Source organism: Rhagoletis pomonella, unplaced genomic scaffold, assembly GCF_013731165.1.
Source record: "Rhagoletis pomonella isolate Grant_MI unplaced genomic scaffold, Rhpom_1.0 Rhpom_scaffold_00002, whole genome shotgun sequence".
Lineage (NCBI taxonomy): Eukaryota > Metazoa > Arthropoda > Insecta > Diptera > Tephritidae > Rhagoletis > Rhagoletis pomonella.
The window spans coordinates 49565711-49580386 of NW_023458556.1; the positions used below are offsets into that span (position 1 = coordinate 49565711).

General features: G+C 34.3%; 1 protein-coding gene across 3 annotated transcripts in view; it reads right to left on the reverse strand.

Annotated features, from left to right (window-relative positions):
• LOC118733766 (partitioning defective 3 homolog B) overlaps window positions 1-14676 on the reverse strand; it is a 317593-nt gene that overhangs the window by 11844 nt on the left and 291073 nt on the right. The window contains exon 1 of one of the 3 annotated variants that reach the window (XM_036463305.1): window positions 7423-7599. The exons of 1 other annotated variant lie outside the window; for it this stretch is intronic. In XM_036463305.1, coding sequence (XP_036319198.1) covers window positions 7423-7599 — 177 coding nt within the window. Of the gene's footprint in view, window positions 1-7422; window positions 7871-14676 lie in introns of those variants that run through there. One more of the 3 variants, XM_036463306.1, reaches the window with a different exon arrangement.

Consider the following 14676-nt stretch of genomic DNA (forward strand, 5'->3'; position numbering starts at 1 on the left):
TGAGTTTGCGGATACAAGGTAGTGCAGGATTACTTTGCCTATTTCATAAAAACTAAATTTTTCTGACTCAAAAATTTTAAGTTTTTATAGAGAAAAGTAGAAGGATAATCTTATATTTTTGGTCCGGGGGAAAAGAAAAATTCGTCTCTCTACTTAACTAGTACTAGTGATTTAAAAGAGAACTTGTCCTTAATTTTCTGTTTCGGTGCTGGTAGCCAAAAATTGCGCATGCACAATGTGTTTTCAAGGTCGCCTGTGTTAAATTTTCTCTCCGCACATGAGCGGTAGCTCAATTCTGTGTTTTCAAAATGCACGATTTCAGCATGAGATGAATCGATTTTCTTGTTACATTTAAAATACATACATATGTATATGAATTTAAAAGTACAAAAGCTTTCGATTAGGTCGAGTAGGTAGAGACAGAAATGTCGACTATCATTCCGGATGTTGCTTGTTCAAATACCAGCACAAGCAAGAAGTAACTGATAGAAAATCTTGTTACTAATGCCGAATTTCCATTAGGCATTAAAATGACGAAAAGTTTGTCAATTAAAAAGTTCCATGTGGACACGTTTTAAATGGCAATTTTTGTTACGTAACGGCACAGGTTTTTTTTATGGCCAACTTTTTTATTGTAATTTGTGTCATTTAACGCCTAGTGGAAATCCAGCATAAGTTTATTTTCTATGGCATTTTTTATATAGCACCAATTTTTTTCAGTTCAATGCCTAGTGAAATTTAAGAATATCATATGAAAATTCATTTTGTAAAGGCGGATTCATCGTTTTAGTTCAGAACTTTTATATTTATATATTTGTGAGAGAAACGCAACAACAACCACATGGAAGAAAAAGTTCAGAACTAGAACGATGAATGCTTGTCGGCAGCATTTAAACCTTGATAATTATAGCTTAGTATCCAGCTATAAAGAAGAAGCTCAAGAAAAAGTTGAAAGTTATTTATTTCATATGTGAGAATAGCAGTGTCCAAGGAATTTTTAAATCAGATATTTCACAGCCTACTATCTCACCCTTTCCTCACGAAATAATGGAATGGACATACATTTCTGTTGTAAACATGGGTTGCCTTGTGATCTTTGTTCACAAAAAAACTTTACGAAACGGTAGTAGAAAGCGTAGCAAATTTCTTAAGAGCTTCGTACTGCCTTAAGGAAATTTGACACAAGAAAATTTCTTCGCCATTTTTTCATAGTTTTTTATATGGAGTTTTTGCTTTTACTCAGAGCTGGATACTAAGCTTTATCAAGAAAAATATAAATAACAGAACATTTACAAAATTTAAAATTGTTAAATATCTCAAGAATATGGAACCAGGTTTCTATTCCGTTTGCAAAATATACACTTTCTTCTTATAGAGGAAGCTTTTAAATAATGCCTACCCGAAGGACCTGCTCAATGACGCTACCCCAAGAGGGAAGAATTATCTTCTCGAAGGTAACTAGACACGCACCTGCTTCTTCAGGAACCTAGCTGTTACGTAATTTTTGCGGTATTGCATTCATGTTTAGCACCAGGAAAACATATGCTCTAGAAACTGTGGTCACATTAAGTTCACTTAAACCGAAATCGCAGCTTTTAACCACCCTGTAGTGGGAGCTTACACTCTACCGAAGAAAAATACTGCGTAGGGTTGGGTTTATACCACGATTGAGAGATTCTTGGGTTTATACGATCCACCGCTTTCTGAGATGCCAGCGTTTAATGGGCGACTTTTAATACCAATAGTCTAAATTTAAGAGAGATTAAATAACAGCGTGCGAGAGTAAATTTTACAAACAAAGAAATGAATATATTCGCGAAACTATGGTTAAATTATAGTAAAACTGCATACTTAGTATTTCTCTATGACCTCAGAATTTTTTTAAAAGGACTTTGAAATTTAAAAAATATATTAGCTATTTCAAAAAATTATTTTAAAAATTCAGTGCAATGTACGATAACAATATGGGTATCACAAAAGAAAAAAAATTGGAGAATTACAACAGAATAAATTTTTTGGTGCATAAGGACGAATGGGTATGGAAAATATCCTTGAAAATTTGGCATTTTTTTTTTTAACTATTGTTTGAGCACTAATATACGCATGACCTCATCATCGATTTTCGCCCTGCAAACTTTATTAACTTAAAAATATTAAATTTATTAAAAGCGCATTTTCAATACCTATTCGTCCTTGTAAACCGAAAAACTTTATTGTTTCTAAATGCTACAGAATTTTCTCTCTCATTTGGTACCCATATTGTTATTCTACACTGATTTTTTTTAAATAATTTATGGAATTAATCATATTTTTAAAATTTCAGTCATTTGAAAAAAACCTGCCGTTTGATTCCTGGGCACAGTCTAATAGGCACACGCTGTAAACGAATGAATTACTAAGTAAATGATTTTTGTTGAAACTGCAACTGCCTCTGCGTGGCAAAGACATGACATCGAATTACAATTGCAATTCTTTAAGTATCTACATAGAAGATTTGTGGATATAAATATGCCGCTTTCCGTTTTTTATAGAATGCTTCACATTCTGAAGATATTTCTACGCTTACTAGCTACGACTATATACATTCTTCAAATATTTATTTTCTGTTTTCGTTTGCTTAATTAAAAACGGTTTTGCAATTCATGAAAATGTTTTATATGTATTGTATGTAGTTTTATCATCCCACTTCAAAATTTCCATTTTAAATGAAATTCCATTCAATTAAATCTTTCTTTGTTTTAGGCTCCACAAAATTTAATGAATTCTGCTCAGCTCAACTCAACTGCCATTCACTATCAGATACGAGTATTTATGCATCGCGTTTGACACTTTTTCGTGACTCATAAAAACCATATAAAGACGGCAACAAATGGTTTTTAACTGACGGCAGCAGCACTAGTGGGTGTAGCGAATGCAACATGAAAGAGTAATAAAAAAAAAATAACAACAAACCATAGCTCACAAAAACCAAAACGCCAAAGCACTAAAGAATTTGGCAGCTTGTTTGGCCAAAATTATGTTGCATTCATGGCGATGCGAGAATTATGCTCGTAACAACGAAAGACTTCAATAGTAACGAACTTGTTGAAATGCAAAGCATTGTTAAAAAAAAAGAAAAAAAACTAAAGACAAAGCGCGCAAATGAGCGACTTTTGACGAATAAAGCAATATTACGCAAGTACAGAGACAAACAAAAGATAGTAAAAAATAGAAAAAAATTACGGAATACAAATGAGAACAGATAAGTAATAGAAAACAATACACTGCATACCAAACATTGCATCAATAAAATATAAAAAAAGAGAAAAATTAGAAAAAGAAAAATATGTGTACGTATGTACATATCGATGGCTAAGTAGAATATCGACCTATCACAGAAAATTTTTCAACAACGCTCTATCTCAGAAAACTTTTCAAGAACGCCCTATCTCAGCTTATTTTCAATGTATTTTCGTTTGAGACATTATTATTGGTCCCTAAGTAACGATATTCTACTTTATCGAAATTATAACTGTCAACAGTGACGTGGGTGCCAAGGCGCGAATGCGCTGACTGTTTGTTTGATGACAGGAGGTACTTCGTCTTGTCCTCGTTTACCACCAGGCCCATTCGCTTTGCTTCTTTATCCAGACCCATTCGCGATGATGTCGATGTCATCGCCATATGCCAGCAATTGCACGTTCATATAAAATATTGTTCCTGTCTCCAACGTTAAAGAAGTCACAAGAAGGGAGTCGCCCTGTCTGCAACCCCGTTTGGTGGCGAACGCCTCGGAGAAGTCTTTCCAAATTCTGACGGAGCTGGTGGTATTGCGTCATTTTACACAGCCGTATCAGTTTTGCGGGGTTGCCAAATTCCTACATAGTGGCGTATAGGCAACTCCTTATAGTGCTGTCGAAAGCGGCTTTAAAGTCGACAAATAGATGGTGTTTGTCGATTCTTTTCTCGCGGGCCTTTTCCAAGATTTGGCGTATTGTGAATACCTGGTCTATGGTGGATTTTCCAGGTCTAAAGCCACACTGATAAGGCGCAATCAGTTCGGTGTTGTAACCTATGCCTAGAAGGCTGGTCCCGCGGTAGTTGGCGCAAATGGCGGGGTTGCCTTTTTTGTGGAAATTTTTCAAAATTGATTGAATTCGCTCGAAACTTGTTACTCGGAGGTTTTTGAAACTGACCTAGAATTTTTAAAATTCAAAATGGGGTTCCAATATAGCAGACAAATTTAAAAAAAAAAAAAAATTTTGATTCGCTCGGAACTTGTTACTCGCAGCATCTTGGGGTTGTTGCCGCGATATTGGAGAAAATATTCTGAAAGCAACACTTCACAGAAATATATTTTATGAATTTCGAGTCGGAACTCAGCGAAACTATTTAGTTTTTTCTATTCAAATATTGAAATAAAATAATTTCAAGTCCAACTATTCACTTTGAACTTACAGAGCTTTGCACTGTTCATTTATTAAATTTTAGAAATTATGAAATAATTTTATAATAACCGGTAATAACTTCCAATCAGAGAAATATTTTTTTTTGCAATAGACGCTTCGTTAGACTTTTAATAGCTTATCGAAATCGCACAAAAAAAAAGTTTCTCTGCTACAGCTAACTGACTTGCATCGATTAGCCAACTTATAAGCTTGATATTGCTAGTAAAAGAGATCAAAAACACAAAAAGTTAGTTAGAATTATCTATTGTATCAAGAAGTAAGCCATGACATTTTGACGCTATTCGCATATCTTGTTTTTTTACTTTTTGCCCCGCTAGTTTAGTGTATCCGACCTGTGTGCATCGGTCACTAGGTTCTCATTGTTCTTCTTAGAGGAATTCGCCCTGGTCTTGAAAACTTCCGTAAATCGCCTAACTCTCTGGTAAAATTTTCGGGAATTTTTCCTGTCGGCCAGGATTGGATATTTGGCTTTGGCGTCGATGGTCCGAGTTCGCCGGACATTGGTCTTCTGGCGCTCAAGATTGTCGTAACTTCGCTTTGTGCCGTTCAATGATTCGATATTACATGGTGTAAGTTAGTGAGGCATCCGATTTCCTACTTTTTGGACCACCGAAATAGTTTTAAATCGCAATGAAATGTCTTGCCTAATATTGCTGCAAGTTCTTCTCAAGTTTGGCTCGGGTCCTCGTCCAAAGTTGCCTCTAACACGGCGTCTACAAAAGTTGATAACCTCCCTTTGCGCTCCATGTCGGTTGTGAAGGACTGGGAGCTTGGACTTGAACATCCATAAAAGCTCCCGGACTATTGCAGCATTTCCAGGTCGAGATCTATGCTGCAACTAACGCAGCTGAGTTGGCAGCGACTCTTAGCTCCTCATGAATATAAATATGGTCACCATCAAGTTACTGCACTCATTGGTTCGTACGTTTTCGAAAAGTACACCCAGCTCTGCACAACTATGATAAGAAATTTGTTTGGGCCCAAATTGAATGGTATGGAATTCGACTATGTGGCGATATGTGCAACAAAACGGACGCTACGATGGACATTCTACATGAACGATTTGATTTGACTACGCCGGATTTTTGTTGTGGGCTTGTGTCAAGTTACAGGTCTATGCCGATAAGCCGGGATCGATCCATTGCTTTTAAGTCAACATATTTAAAATAGAAGAAGAACGTATGTATTTATGGTATTTGAAATCCGTTAATAATAGCGCTGCCTTCAAATGAAAAATTACAAAAGGCATGGATTACAAATCGTGTGACATTTATACTCAAAGTAAAAGTTTAAAAACAACAAAGAATCGCAACAAACACGCCATTAATTAAACAACTAATATTAAACAAACGAAAATATATACTTTGTGTTCTTTTAAACTGCAAAACTATAATTACATACATATATCTATGTTTATGTTAAAAAAAAAAATCAAATGACCGGAAACACGCTGATCTGCGCAGGCGCATCAATGGCCGAACAAATAAATGAATGGCTGAGTGAATGACCGCATACATAGTGGATCGCTTATTTTTCATAGTTTATTTTAATATTTTTCTTTTATGACTATTTCGGCATAACATACATGCCAACATATGTATGTATCCATGCTGCATATGATAGATGTGATGTTTTTAAGAGGATTTAATTAAAAACACATAAAAAATGATATTAAAGATGTTTAGCCAACACTATTTTTGACTATATTGCCTGTGATGGTTTGAAAATTTATGGAGCGAAAATTTAACTTTGGTGAACCCTATAAGGCGTTTTTGTTGGCCATTAAACTAGTAAATGCACGAAATGCGACATAGTATTCTACAGGTGGAACATACAATTTTTTTTCGGTATTTAAGATACATACGCTTTTATGGTAAGAGTAAGCCGGTAGCAAGGTCTATTATTGGTCATAATTAAAAAAAAAAGAAACAATACAAAAATAATAATAACATTTGCAAATACAGTAGCGGACAAACAAATTAAAACTTATTTGTATTGACTTTGAATCAGGCAGTTTTTTACCTAATAACATGTAAGTATTTATAATGGTATATATGTATTTCTGGAAATATTTGTTGTTAAATTAAGTCTATCTATGCATATCGCATAGTTTTGGCTTTTAATAGAACACGGAAAAAAATGTTGTTTGTGAAATTAGCCTGCTCACAAATTTGTACTGTTAAATAATGCTTTTTTTATAAATATTAGCATATAATCACTAACTTTTAAGGTGTTCTCTTTTTTCGCCCGCTACTGTACATGGAATAGCAAAGCGAGCAACCTAACATCTCTAATCACGAAAATTTTAAGTAGAAAAATGTTCAGGAAAATCAGAAGCGACAAAAAAAACATTAGTAAGTGAGTAAACAAAGAATTGAGTACCAAAAAATATATATATATATCGTCGATGTTTTTGCAAAACCGCCTATCTTACGGCACTCATCAACTCAAAGAGAGTGAAAAATACGGGTTTTCTTTGAACGCATTGCCTCGATGGGCGTATTTTCTCTACCGATTATTTTACAGATCTGTTGTTTTAATTACGATTTTAGGATTTTTATGCATAAATCTCGATGCCCGGAGTTCAGGGTTACCTAATATCATTTTCGCAACAACGGTGATTTAGGCGGTTTTGCAAAACTCCGACGATGATTTCGCACGCGATCTTCAAAAGTGACTCAACTCAAAATTTGGAAATTTGGAAATTATGTAGTAAAACTGTACACAGTGCCTTTATTTACAGCGTTTTCTAGCGAACCTGTAATTTTGTGTTGTGTCACTCTTGAAGATCGTGTGCCATATGTATTTTTACAACCAACTTTTATTGACGTTTATCACATTCACTTTAAACTCAACAAATTTTTCCTATTATTTGCTTTACATTTCTTTGTTATGTTTTGTATTCTAGATTTTTATTGCTTGCTTTAATCACAAATTTTTATTTATTGTTTTTTTTCCACAGCATAAAAATTACCTTTTGCCCATTGTATGGTGATGGCGGTCTTTTCGGCAATGTTAACGAATAGGATTTTTGCAGGAATGTATGCTGTATGCCTTCGTGCTTGGCTGCAACTTTGTATGTGTGACGCCAACCGAAAATGCCAGTCAGTTTGTTGGCCAAAGCGGGACATTTCGGTGGTACGTCGAACATTGTTGCTGATGTTATTATTTTTTTTTTTCGTAGCGGCGGCTTTGTATTGCACGCGCACTTGTATTTAAAACTTCTTATAAATCTAAGTTGCTTTTATTTATACTGCGGATTTGGTTTTTTAAATCTTTGGTAATACTTTAGTTAGTTTGTTATTTTTTTACAAGCGCACACACACTCACATGGTCACATTTTTAGTTGCTTATGACGCGCGTGTATTTTGGTTGTTTTTCGTTTACTTGTAATTGAAATCATTGTTTGGAGTTATTGCGCACTAAATATAGGGAAAATAAAATTTAATACGCGTACCAAATTTATTTGGATTTTTTTGGTTTTCATATAAAATTCACTTCTTTTAAAATTTATATAGTTTATTTTGGATTTTTTAACTAATTATTTTTTGCAAAAAAGTTTAACTTTTAAATATTTCACATTTCTTTAATATTCGCGTTTGTTTTCCTATTTCATTTCTATTTCAAAAATTATGAACATATTTTCTTTATAATTTTCACTTGTTTTGCTTTAAGTTCCTTATAAAATCACTTTCCAGCTCATACTGAATTATTGTTGGTGTACGAGCGCAGCTGCGCGTCATATCTTATCAATTGCAGTAACCAACACCTTGCCAGCAGGGCTGCCAACTTCGCTCAAACCGTTCCATTTTTGGCCCTATTTTACTTCAAATGGCACTTAATTTTTCAATTTGGCACAAAGTGCCAAAATGGAACTTTTCAAAAATAGTACTATTGCAATACATTTTTGATTATTAGATTATTCAACTGGTTTATCTTATTTCCGCATTGCACTTTTGTTTTAGAAATGTGGTTCTTATTTTATTGCTTAATGGGAAGGATTGAAAAGGATGGCACCTTTTTGGTACTTTTATTTTTCTATTTGGCACATTTTGGCACTTTTTTGTCCTCAATATGGCACCTCATAGCTGAAGATAGTTGGCAGCCCTGCTTGGCAGTCTGTTTATCCACCCGCCAACAGTCAACAACAATGATAATCAGCAAAATGACGCTGCTATTGAAGGTGCGATAAGCGTGCAGGACAATTATTAAATGCTCGGTATACTACGACGCACAGTGGACCACTCCCATTAATTTTTTGGAAAAAATTAGGTTGCGTGGAACCTCAATTTTTCGTATGCAACACTTGTGAACATAAATCAAGAATAAAACGAGAAAACCATACCTCCGATACAAACCGAACCGCAAAAATGCATCAAAAAAGTCTTAAAAATGCCATAAATGCCATCATTAGTACGTTAAAAGTTGCAAATATGAGCAACTTCTTTTTTTTATCAAAATTCAAGATTCCTATCTTTTTATTTTTCTGTAGCTAGAAGTCAGAGAAGGACCGAGGGAACAAAGTTGTTGTCCATAAAAAGTGTCAAATTCGGCATTTATAAAGTATAACTTTTTTTTTGCTTATAGCCTATTTCCATCAAAAGCTTAACTGCACTTAAGAGCTCAGGTAAGTTCCAAGAATTTTAACATGGGCTGATCGGCAAGGTTTATTTTTTAATTTTTGCTTTTTTGCTTTCGTTTGCTTCTACGTAATATGTGGAATTACTCCCTTCGACTTGTAATCTAATTTTTCCAATAGGCATAAACTATGGTTAAGGCTTCGTGGAAATCCACTATTATACTTTTGAAAATAGTTGGTCGATTGAAATGATTTTTACTCCATTTTGATAGGTAAATGCTATATTTTTGTATGAGCCTACAACAATAGCAATCAAAACAAAAGTTCTTAGAAAAACACATTGCTCAGCTGGACAAAAATCTGTATAAGTTTTAGTTGAATAAAATTCTACTGACTTATGTTACTTTTATTTTGTATAGTGTCAATTTCGTAAAAAGTTACAAAGGATTTTTTTCTTATACAAATATGGCTTTATAAGGTAAACCATAAAAATATAAAAATTGAATGTTCAAAAAACTGATTTTTTGCCGCCGAAATCCCACTGTGCGGCGTAATAATATTTATGCGTTAATAAAATATTGAATAAAAAATTAACCCACCTACAAATAGTATGTTAGTGTGCAGAACAATTGAATTTAAACAAATCCTTAGGTGCTTCCACAAAATGTTTTTCTTGGAACAACCGTGAAAGGGGAAAAATTAAATTAATAAAAGCTAATGCAAATGCTAACAAAAAAGAAAAATACCAATAAATTCGTAACGCGCGCCGTTATGCAAAGTAATGGGGTTAAAATTACTTTATACTTTTTGCAAAACTTCAGCTTCAACTAACGGGTGATTTTTTTGAGGTTAGGATTTTCATGCATTAGTATTTGACAGATCACGTGGGATTTCAGACATGGTGTCAAAGAGAAAGATGCTCAGTATGCTTTGACATTTCATCATGAATAGACTTACTAACGAGCAACGCTTGCAAATCATTGAATTTTATTACCTAGAAAAGTTGGCAGAAAATCCGCTTTTTTATCGACAAATTTTGTTCAGCGATGAGGCTCATTTCTGGTTGAATGGCTTCGTAAATAAGCAAAATTGCCGCATTTGGAGTGAAGAGCAACCAGAAGCCGTTCAAGAACTGCCCATGCATCCCGAAAAATGCACTGTTTGGTGTGGTTTGTACGCTGGTGGAATCATTGGACCGTATTTTTTCAAAGATGCTGTTGGACGCAACGTTACGGTGAATGGCGATCGCTATCGTTCGATGCTAACAAACTTTTTGTTGCCAAAAATGGAAGAACTGAACTTGGTTGACATGTGGTTTCAACAAGATGGCGCTACATGCCACACAGCTCGCGATTCTATGGCCATTTTGAGGGAAAACTTCGGAGAACAATTCATCTCAAGAAATGGACCGGTAAGTTGGCCACCAAGATCATGCGATTTGACGCCTTTAGACTATTTTTTGTGGGGCTACGTCAAGTCTAAAGTCTACAGAAATAAGCCAGCAACTATTCCAGCTTTGGAAGACAACATTTCCGAAGAAATTCGGGCTATTCCGGCCGAAATGCTCGAAAAAGTTGCCCAAAATTGGACTTTCCGAATGGACCACCTAAGACGCAGCCGCGGTCAACATTTAAATGAAATTATCTTCAAAAAGTAAATGTCATGGACCAATCTAACGTTTCAAATAAAGAACCGATGAGATTTTGCAAATTTTATGCGTTTTTTTTAAAAAAAAAAGGTATCAAGCTCTTAAAAAATCACCCGTTACTTACTAAGTTTTTCCTACGTTTCTTTAATCAAATTATTTATTTATCGTCTGTTCAACTTCACTTAATGTCAAAACAAATTTTATTATGTATTGTATTTTGTGATAAGGCAAACAAAAGCAATTACCATTGGCAAGAAAATTCACAAAAAATGTTGTGAAAACAAATGAATCACATACTGAAACATTTATTGCGAGCAAATAAAGGGGGAAGTCAACCTTCAAAGGTCGTGAAATTTATAAAAAGTGATTAGATTAAATATCAAAAAATAAACAAACCCTCAAAAAGAAACTGAATAAAAAAGTGTTTACATTATGACATATGTATGACAACAATGACCAAACCAACCGTAGGGACCTTTTCTTACTTTTCAGTTAAAAATTATTTGTCTATAAAATTAGTTTAAAAGCATTTGCTAAAGGTGGCAGTACGTGTACTCTTCAAATGCTATGCTAACTTGGAGCTCATGAGTTTTAGAGTAGGGTAACCTAGTTTTAACACTTATTGTTGGGTTAAAAGGTGAAGAAGCATTTTTATTCAAAGCGCAAGGTTATGTACCAGTCAACGTTCGCGAGAATAGTAAAATCATTTGTGAAACGTTGCTTGAAAGCTAAAAAAGCAAACGTTTTTAATATTGAATAGGTACTGCAGATGAAAAGTTAATGTAAATATTACATGAATCCCAAACGAAAAAAAAAAAATCGGGTACAACCCGGTGAGGCCGGTCTATCGCAATCAAAGCGAGGCAAACAAGTGTTCTCTGTTTTTTTTTTCAATATTCAAAATTTTATTTTAAGTACCATGTTTTAATTATTTTTCTATAAAAATAGTGTCCCAAACCATATAGATCAAAGCTTTCAACTTCATACAAAATTAATGAAAATTCAACAAATTTTCATCAAAATTAAAATTTTTTAAATATGAATCTATAGAACATTTCTTGGATTCCACTTTTTAATTTTATTGCGAATAGTCTTGCGCATTTTATTTGATAAGAAATTCGTATTTATATGGGGGAAAGTGCAAAAATAAGCTTGGAAAATATGGTCCAAAGTCAAAAAATAACTTGAAAAACATTTTGGATACATAAAAAAATCAACCCCAGAGCACTTGTTTGAGAAGTCGATAGCAGAACGATAGAAGAACGAATCTAATAACCGAATAGGCTTTACTGCTATTGATATTCCACTATAATAAACTTCAATGTTGCTTTACTACTACCCTTAATTCCATCTCAGATCCCTTTCTCGGACACTCGTTGTATATCTGATTTCCCGGAACGTCAGCAGGGATTGACTTACTACTGTCGAAGAGATTGTTGGGATCTTCGGCATTCTTGAATGCATACCGAGTTTGTCTTTACCGGCACAAGGGCCTTGGTCGCAGCTAAACTGTCTACAACGAAGGTGAGTTTTAATGGGGTTACACAGCTCAACCATGCTTGCCAGCTTCACCGCAATGAGTTTTCATCTCTGTAATATACAAAAAAATAAAAATAAACAACTCTTTATTTTTGCAGTAATTTTAGTAAAATATGTGCAAACAGAACTGAAGACACAGTCGACGCTGCACACACCTTTAACTCGGTTGTAATTTTTGTACATATGTACGTATGTATGTACATCTTTTTTTGCTTCACCTCTTTTAGCTTTTTTATATTTTTGTATTCGATGCATTTCACTAGGCCGCACAGTGGAGTGCCCCTTATAAAATAGGGCAAAAACTTGTAGTTGTGCGCAGAATTAACTGTAATTTGTTTGTTATCTGAAGTACATTTGCTTAGGAATGAAGAAATCTGAAAAATCGCCGAAATTGCCCTGTCCACTAAGCTAAGGGGACAGAAATGGTAAATGTTACCCGATTGTAAGGAAATTCGGTTTGTAGCTTAGTTTTAGTCAGTAAGATGTAAATCTGAAAGATGCCACCAGCCATTCAGAAGCCATATAAAACTCAATTTCTAATAATAAAACCGGACAATATCAGGCATACAGTCAGCGTCAAAAATATACATACATTGACGTGTTGACGATTTTATTTACTTATAAAATACAAATATACCAAATTTTTCTTATTTCTTTTTTATACAAATATGGTTCATTCAATACCAAAACCCGCAAGAATATATTTTTTTAATTTCATAGAACTCGGCAAAATGCAAGATTTCATCAAAATTTTTGCTGCCTCTTCAGGGTACCCCCGGTGAGCATTTTAGGCTCTCTCTTATTCGTTATTTCTATAAACGACATTTTCGAATTATCTGCTTTATGCCGATGATTTGAAGGTTTTTGCAATTATTCAGGATGCAGCAGCTGATGTAAGAAAACCTTAACGTGATTTAAATAATCTTCATTTATGGTGTCTAATACTAGGTTTACATACGCATAAGTAGATTACCCCCATTTCCGAGCTTAACTCCCTAATCTGTAAAAGGTCAGTCCAGTCCTCTCCCTTTCTGATGTTTTCAATGTAATTAATGGCATAATCGATTGACTTTTCTGTAAGGTACTTGCAAGACCTTAAAATAAAAATAATACATTTTAAAACTTTCAAATCGGTTTCTTAGTATTTTGGGTATGCAGTTTCCTAGCCCATTAAATTGTAGTGCAAGTTTCAAGTCGCTAAAATTACCGCTGATTTTCGAGTATTCATGCGATATATGGACGAAAATGCGCAAACACCCTCGGAAAAAACTCTCAAAAATCTACGGTAATTTTGAGCGACTTGAAACTAAGAAATAGAATTGAAAAATTGAAATTTTCAATGAAAATTTCTTGGTATTTTTTGCATTTTCCCCCGATTTCAGCACAAAGTTAAAAAAATGGATTCTTGAAACTTATGCTGGCTTTCCACTAGGCATTAAATGGTAGAAATTTTAATGAAACACTTGAGCATTAAAAAATATTTTTGTCATTACTTTAAAAAAGTAGTCATAAAATTCATTTCCAGGTGGCATTTTTTAAATGCCTCAATTTTTTGTCATTTCAATGCCTAGTGGAAATTCGGCATTAGTTCAACATAACCTATCCAGAACAATTCGGTAGAACTCGATGAAACACATACAACTTATCTCCTGATTTCTAACAAATTGCGAAATTATTGCCGTGAGAATGGGCTGTTAATTACATGACTCTTCCGGTGGTAATAAATAAAATGAATTTAAAACAGTATTTTCGAAACTTGTAGTCTTGAAACATATTAGCTAATTATCCCTCTCACCAAAAATATAGTAAATTTCCATTTAATGAGCACCTCGAAAATGGGTGTTTTAGCCGCTCTCAGACCACTGTGCGCCGTGCACAGGTGCGGCGGCCGAAACGTTACCGCGTCAACAGGTTTTCCCAATTATGCGTCTTGTCGATACTAGTATCAGTGCATAAGCGAATATTCTCGCGCTGCTTTTGAGACACATACATAGGTATGAATATCGCATGCCGTCAAGCCACCAGATTACGCGGTTATATAGGCAACAAGTCAGACTAGATGCAAAGATACATGCATATGAACATACATACATACATACGTAAGTACATAACTTGCCCGCTTGCTTGTTATCATGTAATTAATTTTTGTTCCATTACTTGCTGAAGATTTGACACAAATATTTGTAAGTTGGGTAAAAAAAACCAGCAAAATTTGTATCTAAAGTTAACTTGTAATTTATAAAAGAGTTGTACAGCTTTGCAATTTCTTTTTTTGTAACATATTTGAACTTTTTGAGCTTTTAAAAGCCCTATGCTCATTTGGCCCTGACAAAAGAATCTCTAGAATTCCACACTCCTCTAGCTTTTATGGCTTGTTCACATAGCATTTTCCTTACAATTTATGTTATATTTAATCTAATTTTTATTTTATGCCACTACTTTTAGACTTCTAGGGAACTGTT